The 17,576-nt window shown below is 36.1% G+C and overlaps 1 protein-coding gene across 1 annotated transcript in view; it reads right to left on the bottom strand.

The window, feature by feature from the left end:
- Positions 1-17,576, bottom strand: part of LOC121085629 (lipoxygenase homology domain-containing protein 1-like) — a 144,372-nt gene that overhangs the window by 69,878 nt on the left and 56,918 nt on the right. The window contains exons 15-21 of the mRNA XM_040588484.1: positions 16,799-16,854; positions 16,622-16,654; positions 10,521-10,690; positions 4,652-4,871; positions 3,155-3,309; positions 1,110-1,323; positions 455-464 (exon numbers count right to left, since the gene is read on the bottom strand). Of these exons, the coding sequence (XP_040444418.1) occupies positions 455-464; positions 1,110-1,323; positions 3,155-3,309; positions 4,652-4,871; positions 10,521-10,690; positions 16,622-16,654; positions 16,799-16,854 (858 nt within the window). The remainder of the gene's footprint in view (positions 1-454; positions 465-1,109; positions 1,324-3,154; positions 3,310-4,651; positions 4,872-10,520; positions 10,691-16,621; positions 16,655-16,798; positions 16,855-17,576) is intronic.

Raw genomic sequence — 17,576 nt, 5'->3', positions numbered from 1 at the left:
TTTGTTGATGCCAAGGTATTTTCCTTGTCATGTTTAGAAGTAATTGCTAAGAGAACATTCAGTCACCTTTTAGAGGTCTAATTAATTGTTCTTAAAAAAGCAATCAATGTTACTAAAACTAATTTATCATTCAGAAGTACCAGCCATATGTAGCATGTAGGCACCTAATGCAAAATGAATGATACTAATGAATTCTGCTTGTAACTAGATCTTACCTAGCAATATAATATGTGCTGTAACAGTGCAAGACTGACAGGTAAACCTATAATAAACATGCAAAAATATTTGCCAGATCTCAGAAGATCAATATTACTATCTCCCTCTCTTTTTCTTCCTTAATTACTGTTATCCTTCATTTTCACTCTGTTTTAACCGTTCTACAGGAAATTAAAATTATTTCATGGAAATGAACAGCTCAGTAAAATGCACTTTCCACAACTCAGAAAAAGCACACAACTGAATACCTGTGTATCTATCATGGGCACCTTATGTTTTAAAGCTTTTTATCCCTGGACAAACTTTTGTAGCTTATTTACTTTACATGAAATTGTTTTCACAGGATTGAAGGAAGGAATCTTTTCTATTAGTTCTAAATGACTGAAGGTCCTGATGTGAGTGTTCTTTTGCTGTATACATCCAGGTTTAGATTTGCACAAATTGTGGCATAGTAGGCTTGAAATGAGCAGAAACTAAAACTGTTGCTTTGTGCTGTGGAATAATACCACAGGTAAAGGCTAGGCTTATTTCACTACAGTAACTTTTCTCTGGATTTCAAATGGGATCCTAAGCTGCCTGAAAAGTGGTTCATAAAACTTATGCTATTTATCCCCATGAGGAACACATTCCAAACTCTAAACTGCTTTAAATCTTTCATTGCAATCTGGTATATTTAATTTGGAAGGCAAGTGTTCCATACACAACACATAGACAAAAGAGAATTTTATTAACTTTGACCTTACCAGGTGTGGTTTTGCTATAGTAGTAAGATCAGACTGAAAATTCACATTTTCAATAAAAGAAGGCTACTACAGAAATTTGCAAGAGCTGTAGGCAAATTTACAGATACATATATATATAAACAGGCAGGCTAGTTTTGCAGAAGAGCTTACCAACTGTCACAATCTCACAAACAGTATCATATAGTCCCAGATGAGTATCAAGCCAGTTCCACAATGGGAAGACCCATTCTTTGTCCAAGTCCTGTGATTCCTTGACTGTTACCATCTTGAGGTACATCCCAGCTCCATAGCCTTCTCCATGGTGTCCTATGACCACTTTTTGCAAATCACTCAGGGAAACAGCTTCCACCAAAAATGAATCCACCTGCAAAAAAAAGGGAAATACTTAATACAACAGAGTTTGGACCCAAATATACTTTAACTTCAGGGGAAATATAATCCTGGATTCAGCTGAGGATTTAAAATTCGTGTCTTTTTTTTTTTTTTAATATTTAACATAACATCTATCCTCTGTAATCTATGAAAGCACTATACCTAACATTGAATTCCATATTCATCACTAATGATGCATTGTAACTTCTGAGCTTTAGACAATATGGATCATTTCATCAATAATTTCATATTACATTAAAATGTATATACCTCAAACTTATGACAGTCAAACAGTTATGACAAGATTTTGGTTCCAGTCAAACTTCTGTCTTTCAGAGTATTTTAGTTTCTAAAATTTATCACACAAACCTAGATATATATTAATAGTCCTAAAGAAAAGTTAGAAATCTAAAAAGAATGTGTTTGCTCTAAGATAGCTTCTAAATTCTTCTGCAATAGTCAGAAAAGCCTGCCTTTTTGTTTTTCTTACAAAATGAAAATCATTGTGGAAACAGCAAATGGAGAAAAAAGTAACAGAAGGGACTAAGTTAAGATGAAGGTGGAGAACAAGCCAAAAATTAGAGATGGGAAGGGAAGCAGAATGGAGACGGCAGAGTAAGACAAAGAGAAGTAAACACAAGCATCAGTGTGTGAGAATAGGGGCAATAAAAACAAGACAAGGAAAAATATGAAAAGCAAAGCAAGACATTATATGCCCCACTAACTTTTTGCTTGTAAGAAAGCCAGGTGTTCTGTATATGGCCCAGCCTAGGGCCAGATGGAAGTTGAAAAGGTCAAGAAGATTATTAACAACTGGTGTTGGAACAGCAATGTCTAGGATTATATCTAACATCGTCATGCCAATAAAACATTCATTCAATAGTAGGAACTTACTAAACCAGATGTCAGGAAAATTGAAAAAGAACATATTAGCAAACCAATCTCTAAAAAATTTAATACTTGCCAAAGTCCTATGTATAAAAATATTGGAGAAGTAGATTTTCTGTTACTAATATTAGAAGTACTTTCATATGCCAAAAACATTGAGGTAGGTTTTTTTAACAATAGTCAGGACCCAACAGCAGATTTTAAGCAGAAATAATTAACTTTTTAAAATTAAGACATTTTAGGAAATAAATCTGTTCATGAAGGTAAATTAAAATAATGATTGTAGAGTGCTATCTTCTGTATATAAGGCATAGCTGCAGAAATGAAATCTAGAAATTCTCTGGGTTTTACCAATTCCGCTTTTACCCTACCAAGTGCTGTGGTAATTGTCTAATTAAATAATTTCACAGAAATGTAAGACTCTCCTTGACAGTGTACTTCGTAGTGAGCTTTTTTAAACGTCAATGTTCAGGGAGTTAACCTCTCATAGGAAAGCCTAAGAGAAGAATTTTATTGTTATTAGTCATCTAGAAACACTGGGTTTATGTGCATTCTCTTCTCTAAGTGGAATTCTTGTCTCTTGTCTAAACTTATTGACTAGACGTTGAGTTACTGTTTCATGTGGGATTGTGGTTACAGAGACATCACTGACTGCAGAAGTCTCACAGCAATTTCTGTAACATTTCGAATCACTGATTTTTAATTCTTTGCTACCTATGCTGTTCTATATTTGGAACGGAAAAGCAAGAAGCATGATCACAGAGGTTCTCCCCAGTAATCAGCTTTCTGTGTGCTCATGTGGAGCATTTATTATTATGTGGGGATGTCCTTGTACAGGAAAGACAACACTGGTATTGGTTTACTGCAAATATCTGGAAGATAAATAAGATATATGTGCTAACCCCTGCACATATAACAACATTTTTTGCCATTACCTTATCCCTTTGAAATTTTCTTCCTTTTGCTAAAGACGTATGAAGTTTCCTTACGCCTGTGTCCCCTCTTTTGCCATAGAGAGTGATATAAACATTCGCAAAAGTTTCTGCTCCCCAGCAGTCACCAATATGTACAGAGACAACATACTTATACACTGTACAAAAAGAAGAAAAAGTTCAAGTAAAGCTTGTTAAGTACAAGGTATACTTAAAAGAAAACATCAACAGAGAGTATTTAGTAAAACTACTGCTTGTTTTTATTTCTGCAGCTACCAAAAAATCTGTTACACAGTGACTGAAATAGTGAGGTTACCCTTCATGAATCTGACCTCTTCATGCTAAGCTCAAAGAAGAATTTCCATTAATTTCCTTAGGAATTCAAAGGAAATTTTAGACCTATGCACCTTAGAGCTACTAAAATCTAGACAAATTCTGCCCAATTCTATTTTACTGTTCAAGACCTGGAAAATAAGAACTCATCTGTGTGTTCAGGGACTGTTAGAAATGGAATGATCTTTGCGGCAGATAATAACTATCACAGGTTAAAGAACAAGATACTATCTAAAGTCTATGTAAATTAGAATAGCAGAGACTGATGTAGCATAGCATCTGGATACACAACATGACATATAAGTATAAAAATTTACAAAATGCACTTATTATTTTAAGGTGCATAACAGGAGCTATAAACTTTTTGCCTCTATAATCCTCCAATATAAATGCACTTCTATACAGTCAGATTCGATTTTTTCTGAGGAAGATCATTAAATCACATACATATTCATGCTCATACAAAATGAATAACCAAAAATTTTGAAAGTAATTTTCAATGTACAGTTCTGCCGAGTTAACATATAACTAATGTAATGCTACAGTTGCTTTTAAGGTCATGAATAGGACTGAGGTATTCAGGGACCAGAACTTTTGTAACTTTAGTTTAGAAATGCAGTCATGCCTCTAATTACTCTTATCTCACATGTAACTGCTACCTTTTCCAAACAAACACAGTACTTCTGTAAGTTTTCACATTCCAAGTGCACCTCTGAATATACTCTGAAACTCTCAGCATCTCAAAAAATAGACCTTAGCAATAAACAAATATAAAACTTTTTTGTACAATGAGGCTTACTTCTGATACCTGCATTAGTAATTAAAGCTATTAGAGCTATAAGCTGACTAATTCACTAGTAAGTCTACCACAAATCATGTCCATGGCTTTGAACATGTGCTTTATCTTTTAAAAATATAATTACATTGTTCAGTTTTGCACACTTAGAATCATACAGAAGATTTAGCATCTGTGAAACCCAATATGCAACTGAACTGGAAAATTAAAATTTCTTAAGTGGTCAGCATTTTTGCAGTGCATATATGAAGACATTTGCAACAGAGCCACTGAAGATGGCAAATCCAGATAAAGTGCTATATTATATCTGTGGCATTGATTTCTTTTCAAAAGGCTAGTTAACACTGTTTATATCTTCTCAGTGGTTTTACCTGGTAAAGTTTTCTGGTCCTCATTGACTGCAGGGAATTCCTTCACCAGCTCCTTGTCATCTCTGTTAAGAGAGAGCCAGCAGTTACAGTTGAACTTCAGTTCTTGTTTTGTATGTAGCTCTTCCAAGCGAAAAGACTTCAAATGCCAACCCTCAAAGCCTGGCACATCATCACAGCTGACCCGAATCTTGTATACATCTCCCAGGTCTCCAGTCTCAATCTGCAACAAATATGATGAGGAAGAACGTACTGTCAGGGCTGGTTTACCTATAGAGATTTTCCCAAATATCTGTGTAGAATTCCTAAACTTTAACCAATGGAAAAGATGAATTGGAGGCTGGAATAAGTGTGTTGAGAGAATCATTCCTTCTCTTTTTTATGGTATAATCATGGGTGAGATTGTCTCCCTTACTTTCCTCTGTTCCCTTACAAGTATTGTAAGCATGATTATCATTAGGGTGAGAGTTAAGGTTAAAATTAGTAACATCTCTGAATTTAAGCCCTTTAGACAAAGGGTAACATATAAAGCTTTGACCCTACTGGATAAAGAGAACATTAACTTACAATTAAAGGTTCTGGTATCAGCAGTCAAGTGAGGTATTAAAATTAATGATAATTACTATGAGCCTAAAAAGTTTTAACTAAATTCTCATTTGCAAAATGATTGGATTTAGAACATGAAATTGCTTTATAACCAATTCTTTGGAAAAGAGAAGGGATATTTCTGCATGAAAGTAAATCATTAATGTTACAGAAATAACTCAGTAGAACAACACAGCCCTGTTCCCATACTACCTATGGGAAATTCAAAATCTGGTTGCTGATTGTGGGCTTCTGTGAGATCTGGTTAAACCATCTGACCTCAAGCTGTGGGAACTGGGATACCAAACTGCATCAAGCACTAATTATCTGCCCAACATTAACCACTGCATAAGTCTTCTGAACACTGGGAAGAGGAGTGCTTCAGCCTTTCAGCTGGCAATTGCAAGAAAGACAGGGTGGGAAGCGATTTTCAAATGAAACAAGACAACTATTATTTTTTAAAGATAACAATTATTTTTAAGAAATACCAAAACAGAAATTGTTGCCAGAGGCCTTCTTCTCTCATACTGCTTTTATCTTCTTCCAGACCAGTCACAACATAAGCTTTGGTGACTGTTGTCAGGAAATAAATGCTTTGTGCACCCAGTAGCATCACAGTAAGAAACTGAAGTTACTCTTACACAATCATGCTCTGGGACCAGAAGCATCACCAGCAAACTGGGTCCTAAAACAGAGTACAGAGCTCCTAATAGATTAATTTATTCTCCTTCCCAACAGAGTTTTGAACCTGAAAGCCCTTCACTGCTGACCCAGCTTGCTTAAAGCTAGTTCATGTGCTTTTGCACAGTGAACACATGCAAGTAGGGAAGTATCAGCTACCTTAATCTTATTAGTGAGGAAGCATATAAAAAGTGTGGGTTTGTCATTCTGGGAAACAGTTGGCCAATGTCATTAATAACTGTTAGGCAAATCAGAATTAGTAAAACATCCAAGTATGAAGAGGAACAGTTAACTGAAAATAAAGCAACGTGCCAAAATAATTGTAGAGGAGCTTGAACTGTTTGTGATACAGAACTTATGAAAAGAGGCCCATGGTAGGAAGGAATTGCATTTGATGACTTAAAAGATCCCTTCTAGTCTGAATTTCTTAAGGTGTTATAAGTGGTTGCCACGTCACTCGTACAAAATTTCAAGATTCAAGGCATTGTTCTTTAAGGACCAGGGAAGGAATCCTTCCTAAAGCCACAGTGGTGGCTTTACACTGAAGAAGGCACCAAACTTGTTCTCTCTCTAAGCCTAGCCTGCCCTACCTGTCTGTATGCCATCATGCATACAGAACTTAAGGCTGTCCCAGACTACAATGCACATGTGAGGGACATTATGCCTCTTGGATCTACCACGTCCTCACAGATTCCTCTGGTCTCCACCATTGTGCCACGAAAAGGGAAATACATGGGCAGAATTTAATGTTGAGTTTTTCATTCATGCTATGTATGCTGCAAAGGGTATTATTAGCTATGGTGGACCAAGTGATCTAATTCTTCCTAAAATATATATTCTTCTTTTATTAAATTTAACAGGAATTATTTGGATTCATTGAGAGGAAAGCGCACAGGTTCTTCACCCACTTAAACTACAGTTCCTTCACAGGCAACATCATCATTGCTGCTTCTCTTTCAGAACAAGACTACTGACTTGTAAAATTAGTGCCTGTGGATTTTCTTTCTTGTAGATGCACCTCATGACTGTATCACACAGCTAGTCTAAATGCCACGCTCAACTTCTTCCATACAGCTCTCTCGTTTGGAGTTGCAACATTACAGAACTTAATATTTTTACATTACAGGGCAAGGTGTACCTCACATTTTACTATGTCCTCTGCTACCCAAATTTGCAATTCTCTGAGCTTCTAAATAATCATAAATGCATGTGTTTTAATCCTTGTAGGAAATGCATAAATGAAATATATAGGAAAATGAATTCAGAATGCTGGACAGACTATTTAAAAGCAACAATTTCCCCTTTTGTTTCCAGACTCACAATTTCAATTAATTCCATGACTGCCTTTGAGCCAGCAAGCACTAGTAATTACACTGTCTATGATCCATGGAATGAAACACCAACTCTATTCAGTTGTGTGTGTTAGATATTTGCCCCCTTTTTCATGGTTTTGTTTTTTACCCCAAGTTCTGGACATTATTAACCTCTCTGTTCATCTCCATCATTGTAACACAACATTGCCATTACATCATTCCTGTAATCCTTTTCTGAGCAATTTAATACGATCAGTTTCCCTTTGGAATACAGTATCCTATCTGATCCCATAATTGGCTTTTCCCTCCACCAATGCCTATTAATTGATGTAACATGACCTTCAAAGCAGAGACAGACAAATAATCCATCACAAAGTGTATATCCAGTGAATATCCTAGTTTTAAATTCAGACAATGCTTGCAAGAAGACACTATACCTTGGGTTTTATTCATGATTATAATTTCCTGATATTTTTTTCCACATATATTTCTTCTGAACAGTTTTATGTAATATTCAGTACTTGAAATCTTAGCTGAGTTGGATGTGATTTGTCATATAACTAACAACACAATATTTTTTCCAATACATGGTTGAAGGATCAAAGCTCTTATAATCAAGAGGATTCTCTGGGAAAGCCATGGGTGTTTTGAAGATCTCAGGTAACTGATGAAGATGATTAGAGAATTTCATATTTTGAATCTTCTCCTTTTTGATTCACCCAGGACTTCTCCTAAGCCTTCAATGCCTAAGGCAACTAAGGCTTTGTAAAATTTACTGTTTGGGTGCACCTATAAATTAAATTCATTATTACTTCCCTGTCTAAAAAAAAAAAAAAGTGCATAAATGATTCTAGTTGAAGATGTGGTCAAAGCATCCTAAAACTACTACTGCACTGTCAGTTTACTTTCATTTTCCAGGTTATTTTCCAATGTGTTTATTGGAGGTGTCATGATTTCTTACCATGCTATCTTCAGTGCTAAAACTCTCAGCAGATTCAATAACATTGACACATTACCTCCTTCTCAATTTATTTTTAGAACTAAAGTGTTCTAATTAAATTTATTCTTATTTAAGCAGCTCACCCACTGTACTACAGATGCCTGAGACCACTGAAACCCAACAACTGTACCTGATAGCATGCTGCTATTTTATCTCTTTTAGCAATTTATTCTTTACGCCTGCTACATGCAATTAAACTACACCTGTTCTTTCACAGGAGTTGGGTAGAAATATTTTGGATCAAATAATCATTCTGAATACAATACACATCTGTGCATCCATTTGTGTGAGAACACCTGGAAAATCAGGAATTTACATGCCTTCCTGTCCACAGTGTGCAATAAGTGTATGTCTGAGATCAAAATTAAGCCTACTGGTTCAAAACAATGTGAGCTGTTGATAGCACATAACCTGTTGTTCTTTTTACTGCACTATATTACCGAGGACATTTGTCTAAGACCAGGATCTTGGGGGGGGCTTTAAAAGTTCATTTACTCCTGCTTGTTGGAAAGCTGAATTCACAGCTTGTCCTCCTTGTGATACTGTGCTCATGCCTCCAGCCTGCTGCTACAGTGGGAGAATGTGAGCAAACCTTCTGTATTCTTCTGAATAGCCTTAATAAGAACAAAAAAAGGGAGAATAAAAAAAAAGTGAGTTTATGAGTTGAACCACCCAGAGAAGATATGAAGGTGTTTATGAAGATATCTGTGAATCCCCAAATGCTTCTTTATGTCAGACCCACTATTCTGATTTCCTTAGAATGCCCCAAAACCTGTGAAACAAACACTGTAAGCAATGTGGCAGAAACAAAATTTCATGCACTTTAAACAATACTCAAATAGTTTTAACTTCTTCGTACAAAGCAACAAAACCAAACACACAAATAGCTAAGGGGAAAACATAGGCACTAACCCAAAGCCAATCCAAAGTATGAACAAGCATTCTAGAAAGCCATTGGAATGGGAGCCCAGTACAATGGATATGGTGCTAGAGTACCTAGGATAGTGTACTATGAGGGACAACCACAACTGACACATAACAATACTAATTTCTCTGAGCATGGTACCCAGTCATTGAAATTAGGCAGTCTTAACAAGACATACATGTCATTTGGGAAATTACCAAAAAGTTAGACGTATCAGAGGCCTGCTTTATGCAATGATGCCTGCCAAAATTCAGCCAGCTGGTGTGGTTGCTCCATAGATAGATTCTGCCTCTATTGACCTCTTCAATTTATGTCAATGGCTTAGGAAGCTCCTTTTGTTGCTCAGTGTGTTTCCTGTCTGTTTTCTGATAAGCAGCTGCTTTCCTGTCTTTAAGAAGTGCCATTTATCTTTTCATTTACTCCCTGTAAAGTTCCTAAATTGCTTTAGTTTGTTATTTAAATTAAAAATTCAGCATGGATCAGGTCATTACAATGAAGCTTTGACAACATTTTCTAAATGTAGTTTTGCCACTCTTTTCAGGACGTTTATTTCAGCCATTGAAAAGTATTTCTGAGCTTTATAAAACTGCTTTGAATTGTAAGCTCTTTTTCCCATCTCACTGGCTAGAAGCTGTACTTCATGCCAATCAACAGAATTTGCAGTGATTTAACCTAGAAAGCCAGGACAGAATCTAAACATTAAAACGATGCCTCGGATGAATCCTCTCAAAGCAGCAGGATGCATCAGGTGTACAGGTAGTCAGGGCTGTGTTAGGGTTGATTTCAATGCTGGCCATATATATGCCATTGCTTCAGGGTTCATCACACTTTGATATGCCTGAATACATTCTGTACTGATTTATGATTATCCAGAAAAATCCTCTGCCTGCTGGCCTGAGAGAAAGGACTATTTTTGGGGAGAGTGGATGCTGCTTTACAAAGACTGAAATAAAGAAAAGAAAAGCCCACTTGTGTCCCCTGGGAATACTGTTAGATCCTTCATTTTCTGCTTTCGCAAATAATTGTATATTGCCTTTTGTATAAACCGCAACTCAGGAATCTTTAGAGAATTGGAAAAAATGCAAGATGAGCTGGTGAATGCAATAAATTACACAAAAGGGACCATTTTTCTCCATGATACATACCCTCGAAGGCACTGAAAATTCAGAGAACACTACAGCTGGCTGTAGAGGAACAGGAATACCAGAAAAATGACCCAAGATCTAAAGTTGTATCATTCCATCTTTGTAAATAAATATGTCATTTGTACCAGTTAAACTAGCATTCCACACGTGTGTGTATATATATACATTTTTGTTGTTATATGTCATAATAAACTCTGTGCAGTACTCTATATTTATGACTTACAATGAATTCATCTGTTGCTCTGGGTAGAAAGCACACATATCCTGGGTTTTGCGGAGAAAGCAGAAGCTCATCACTTTTGCCCTTTGAGCCATAAATCACAAGGGTCCTTTTACACTCTCGTGGCTCTGGGGAATCTCCATCTGTTTTAACCTGCACTCTCCACTGTTGTGCTAAACAAAACAAAAACATCTTTATCATTAATGTAGCAATTAAACAGTTGTAGTATCAATGGCAGAGAGCAATGGATGTCTTTGTTATTATTACAAAGAAGAATTTAAAGATTACTATGAAGTTACATTCCATTTAATAAAAATAGATAGACATCCCTTCTCTTGAAGATAATTGTAACTTAAATCAGACTTGATAAATACAAGACAATTGAAGTGTGTTTGAAAGCGGAAATTAACACCAAGATAGCAGCAAAAGTACTCTGCCTAGGTTTTTGCATTCTTTATAACAAAATAGTTGCTTTAATTACAGTAATTAATTTATTAAATTCCAGTTCTTAAAGTGTTCTTACATAACACGAAAAAGAAAACTAACATTTTTAAAGACTTGCGTGTGATCAATTTGTAAGAATTGCTGGATAACACACAACCAGTTAAACAATGAAACTTAAACTTCTTTTCTCAGATTTTTCTAATTTAATTTGTCATGTTCTCTGCTCATTTGTCAGATCAGATCATTCATTAGGGTTGAATCCAAAATTTAGGGAATTCCAAAGAGGTGTTTGCACTGACCTCAGTTCATGGTTTGGGCCTTTCAGACATTCTTTTTTGGTAGGTGATGTGTACTCATTCAGAAGTCCAGAATGCAACTGAGAAGTTACAGAAAACCATTCCAGGTGTGGAAAAAGTACTATGTCTTAGATGGATAGTATAGATTAGAGAGTTACTTAACTTATTGAAAATAAATCTTCCCCTGAATTTGAATTAATTATTTGTAGAAAAGGCACTTGATCCGGCATGGCAAAGGGAACTTAACAGCGAAAGGAAATTAAAAGCCTACGTTTAGACTGTGACCAGTACTGTGCTAATATGATAATTTGCTAACAGGATTAATATAAAGAGAACTAGTTTGCGATTTTGTGTAAGCCTGCAATGCAATGTGCTGACAAAATAAATTTTAGAATAGCTTAATTCAGAAATAAATTGGTTGTTATTTTTTTTCTTATGGTACTGTGCGGTTTTTTCGTAGCTTTTGTTTTCCTCTGCCTGCTTGGAGTTGGAGACTGGCTGAAAACCTCATCTGGTTTTCTTGAGTTATAATTTTTCCCTGTTTGCCACATTGATTTCTTTAGCTAATTCTGGTTTTCCCCTTGTTGTAAAAGCTGTTTATGCATTACATCTGACCATTTCCTGATTCTTCTAGGCTCAGCTACAAAATGCCAGGCAACTACACATCTCACAGTCAGTCTTCCGAGTAACATGCTGGCTGAAAGGATCCTTCCATCTGAATTCTTTTTTGAGGTCATTTCCAGGAATGCATCAGATGTACTATGTAGGAGATCTATGCTTTGCCTAATGAGGAACTTTTGTTGTTTGATATATGTGCCAGCTTTGAATTTTATCTCCTTGTGCCAGGCTGGCATGTGGTACCCTTCAGGGTGTCACACTTGGTGAAGTCAAGCACCGTTTAAGCTTTTACTGTTCCTGAGCACTCCGAGGGTTTATGAGCAGCTTCAAATTTTTACAAAGACTCCCAACATAGCCCTGAACCTCTTATCCTCTCCAACCATGCCTGATTTGGAATGCCGTCCCAAGAACACAGCAGAGAGGGAATTAAGATCATTTTGCATTACTGTGTTTCCCAGGTGAGCTTTTTTTTTTTTTTTTTCTCTTTGTAATATCTATCTGCTTCAGGAGAGAGCAAGCCCCAACTTAGGAGAAAGCACAGATACATAACTGTCTGCTCCCTGCTCAAAGAGGCAGCATGTTTAAAGAAGGTATTTCATGCAAGGTGATGTATTTTAATTAATATCCATGACTGTATTTTAAATTATTTCAGAAGAAAGGCTAAGACACTGATTGGGAGTTTTCCAGGAAATAAATTAGTAGTTAACAGCTCTAAGACCTCTTAGCATCTGTAACTGTTTGTTCTCCTACATTTGCTTTTAATGCTTCTACAATTTGGTAACTGAGCTAACCCAGACTGACTGCATTTTCTCTCAGTTCAGCAAATTCATTTAAGCTGCTCATGCTAGAATAAGAAAAAAAATCTTTTATCTAATATCATATTCACTTAGACAGCTACTTGGTAAGAATGGCTACACCAGACAGGAGACAGATGCCAAATACTTATTAAGTTCAGTGACTTCTATATATCTTTTCAGGTTATTCTGAAGTTCTGGAAATCAGATAACTGGACTTGAGTAGTTCGTCTTCTGCATTTCATATTCATGGCCACATTAGAAAAAAGAGACTTTTCTCCTCATACTACTGAAATGCATTAACTTCCTTTCAGAGTGACTGGCGTGTTAGCGTATTATTGTACTTTTATGTATAAAGCTGTAGCTATTTTATTTGAGACATCAGTATGGGAACTCCTGAAATGAATGGTGGAGAGGAAATAAAATTCTGTGAATAAAATCTCAGAATTCTCTCTTTTCTAAACTAATATAACCAAGGATCTGATTTCACATTACAGAGATGTATCCAGAGTTACATTAGAAGCAGGAGTCATTTGTTGACTTCCAGAAGTTAAATGGAATTAATCATAACAATTTTCTTCCAGAAAGTCTTTTAACCACTAGTTTGGAACCTGAAAGATGCTTGCAGTAAAACTGTGAAAATCAAACCTGCGATGACTTCTGCACATAGCAAACTGGCCGACATGAAGTCAATGTCTTGTAATATAACTCGGGAAACTGAAAAAGGAAGGCTTTTTTCTGTTTTTTAAAATATGAACAAATTATGTATTTTTAGAAGACTGCCACCATTATTTTTATAATACATTATTCCAATTATTTTCACTCTTTTTGGGGGGCTTAAGACCTAGAAAGACATTCACACTTAGTTAGATGTAGGAGCAAGTTGCTTACTTCCCAGGAATTGTAGAAATTTGTGTTGCCTTGAGGCAGAGTAGTCAGTCTGTGTATTTTATTTTCTTAGCCTCCACCCAGCAATACATAGTATCATTGATTTTTAGAAGGAGGACCAATCCATTTACAGTTTGGGAATTCTGTGATTATTCTTACTCCATTAGCAAATACTTTGAAGGTGGGGAATAATTTAAAAACAAAAGAGGAGAATTTACTGAATATTTTCTCTTTTCTTACGAATTTTCCATATGTCTTAATACCAACAACTTTGCACAACACAAGAAAAGTCAACCTAGAAATATCTATTAACTGAACTTGTTCATTTATGTTGAAGAATATTTTATTTGCTGCCTACAAAAGCCCACAATACCACAGAGCACCCTACAGGAATCACCTTACAGGAGCCCTGCTCCTTGTAACTGACTGCAGTGCAGGCAACATTGGAATTATGCTGTGTCTGGTCTTCTTGCTTTGAAAGAAAATTCTTATCTATGTGCTATTAACAATACTCCATCTATTTTGAGGCAGAAAAGGAAAAGAAATAGAGAAAATGGGAGGAAGTGGTAAAATCTCCCTACAATATAGGAAAATTTTAGTGTGATATGAAGTCCCACTCTCTCTCAAAACAACTCCATTTGAGAGCTGAGAGCAGCTCTCTGCCTTCTCTACCAGGGCAATACAATTTGTCTTTTTATTGTGCATCAAATATACAAGGTGGAAACACAAGAATATAGATAAATCTGCTCCTGCGCCTGATTTGTCATAATCTCTTTGTAATCTACAGATGTATGAAAGTTGCTGAGAAAGCTTGATACAGACATGCTGCATTTTGGCAGAATCCAAAGCTAGCAGCAGTGTTCACAGGGATCTGGGATTTATGTTTCACTGAAGCTGCCATAATGCCAGCCTGGCTGAAAAAGGACCAGGAGCCCTCAAGTAACCTCCTTAGCAATGATGGCTTTCAAACTCTTATTTGGCTAGGTGGTTGAACAGGTTACTAGCCTTACCCACAGAGAATGATATTTCTGACCTTCAGAGTGACTTGTAAAGTGTTTTGGTTTGCAACCATTGCTTTAGACCTGACCTAGGCACAATTATCTTGACCTGAAAATCACCAAACAAAATTGAATTAGGCTAATCAACATTCTATGACTTTCTCTGGAGCCCACTTCCAGAGTGCAGCTCATATAGAATATGACCACATGAATGCATAAAACATTGGCTCCCTAACATCAACATTGCTGCTTGCCTCTCATTCAGTAAATGTCTATTACACAGAAAGTTTTCACTTCCACCGGTAATGGGGCTCCTATCTGTTCTACCATATGAAATCTCCACTGCTACAGCTGCTGGGAGAATTTAAAGCAATTACTTTTTCTTCCAAGACTCTGCATCTCTGGAATTCTCTCTCATCACCTCTAACCCTGGTACAGTGTCATGACTGATTGACACAGAATTGAGTGTAAGATACTTTTCCAAACCTCTCCTGATCTTTACCCTCCTATAAACCTCAGTCTTTTCACATGCAGGGTCTATGAGGTAACTAGTATGACAACATAAATTAAACTGTAAGCAATCCTGAGATCAGTCCTGCTCATCATCTTTTTTACAGAAGATGTAAAAGCATTATCTCTCACCTATCACAGTTCCTTAATGGAATGCGCCCCTGGGTAAAGAGAAGATGGCTAAAGAGCAATTCAAGCTAAGCTGATGCATAGCTAATTGGCAGAATACTTTGTAAAAATTTTCTTCTTTGTAGCTTCGTTATTCACAAACTCTGATCTCAACCTAAGAAACCAGCACACACTCTTTGGGTCCTCCTGGACATCTCAACAATGTGACATTTCACAAATTGGTTAAGAGTAAGCCCCTCCTTTCTTCTCATAATCAATATATTGTGGCTAACCACTCTTGACACACAGGCTCTCAGCAGTCTGTGCATCTGTGCCTGCTTATTATAGCGTAATAAAGAATGAAGCTGCACTGGAAAGACTTAGATTAGTAGTAAAATACAGTCTATTTTCTAAACATAAGGTGAAATAGATATTATGGCTACAACTCTGAACTGTGCAGTTAGCAGAACGCAGAATCCAATTCCAAGTCACTTGTGAAAATCAAATTTCTCTGTGAAAAAAACTTTACTTACCCACGTTAATCAGTCTCCTCTTGTCAAAGTTATGTTGCCATGGAACAATAAAGCTGTTGGCTAAACTGTTTGATTGAATGCAAATAATTTAACTTTCACTGAAACTGGAATTGGATTGAGATCGGGACTCATCCTACAGAAGGCAAGTCTCTGTTTTCAGACACAAATGCAATTGTTACTTTTTTTATTTTAGCTTCTCCCATGCAGTTCCCAGACACAGTTACACAGAATACATACTTACAGTTAAATGTTTAAAAAATACTTGCATCAGTCTGTTTTCTGGTTAGGGAGAAATGCAGAGATGGTATCCCAAATTTTAAACACTTGGGAGGTACTAGCGTACCAAGTGATGGGGCTGTCTTTATAGGTATAAAAACAGAAAGCTGGGCAAGTAGTTTTTTATTAAATTCTTTTTATCAATTCAAGCTGATTTAGTGAACTGATTGCATATACTACATTTAGCTTCAGTAACAGATTTGGAGTTTAGCCCTGCATTATTTCTGGTTCCTTTGGGAATACCCTGATGGATTTTGACCTGAAAACACTTCCACTGACACTTCACAACACATTTTTCAACTTGCTGATGTTTGCTAGGGGGCCTGTCCCCATGTATTAAATGGCAGTGACATAGGGATAAACAAAACAACACTTGAATCTTTTCTCAGAATTCCTGGTTGATTTCAGGACAGAATAGTAGAAATATGAAGAAAACCCGAAAAAGTTATGAGCTTTTCTCAATTACTTGTAAAGGCCTAGTCCTTTCTGTAGACTACTGCCAACCAATTTGTCTTCATTTTCTCTCACAGTTGGTAATTTACATATATAATAAGGTCACTTGCTCAAATATTTGTCACAATACTGTTTTACAGATTAAATCCAAACAGCAAAAACAATGCTGCAGAAAATAACTCTTACCTTTAAGGAACACCTTCATTGAACTGCCATCCTCTAAAATATGAACAAGAAAAAAAAATATGTGAACAAGCTTTATTATCAACTTTTCTTCTTAAGTTACAGTCTTATTCAGAAGGGTTCCTCAGTAATAACTAGGCATTAAGTATATACTATATTGTCATAACGCGAAATACTTACTATTGGCAGTCAGTTCCCTCTCAGTTTTCCCATCGTCTTGATATTCATCTAACCATCTTTCATTGCAAAAACAAATATAATAAGATTAATAAAAGGTATCTATATTTTACAAATAATCTGACAATTACCTTCTCTCCTCAACAGTATTTTTTAATGTTTTTATCAAATTATGCCTTGAAACTACTCTCTAGGTCGAATTTTCTCTTATACATCCATCAAAGTTGGCTTGAATCATATTTGGAGAATTTGGATCACTGATTCAGGCAAATAGTAATTTTCACGGTAGCTATATGAAGTAAATTATATGAAATATGAAGTATTTCTGGAAGTTTCTAAAGCTACTGTAGATCTGCAGCAATTAACTAAATGTACTTGTCTTTAATACTAATGAATACATGGAGATTTCCTGCAGTATCATTTCACTACAAACATACACCCATACTCCTTTGGTTGACCCCACACACTCATATAATAACACTTTACAACCTTTAACAATCTCCTTATTTAAAAATGAATAAATATGTGCTCACTATCAGCTTCTATTCTATTGGCTCATGTTGATGTTGCATTTCTTTAAGTCCAGGGAGCCATAATATATTTCACTTCTTGTATGTAACAGAACTATGAATACAAGTCTTATGCATGAAGTCCTCCTCCCTCTCCCTCCTCCTCCTCCTCCTCCTCCTGGAAGCTATTTCAGCCATGTAACCCAAATTCACAGATTCTGGAAAGCACATACTACAGAATTAACTGGATCTACATCACAATTCTTCAAATT

This window comes from Falco naumanni, chromosome 3 (genome assembly GCF_017639655.2).
Source record: "Falco naumanni isolate bFalNau1 chromosome 3, bFalNau1.pat, whole genome shotgun sequence".
Taxonomy (NCBI): domain Eukaryota; kingdom Metazoa; phylum Chordata; class Aves; order Falconiformes; family Falconidae; genus Falco; species Falco naumanni.
The sequence above is the reverse complement of the archived record's forward strand: the minus strand, read 5'-3'. Positions and strand labels throughout refer to the sequence as shown.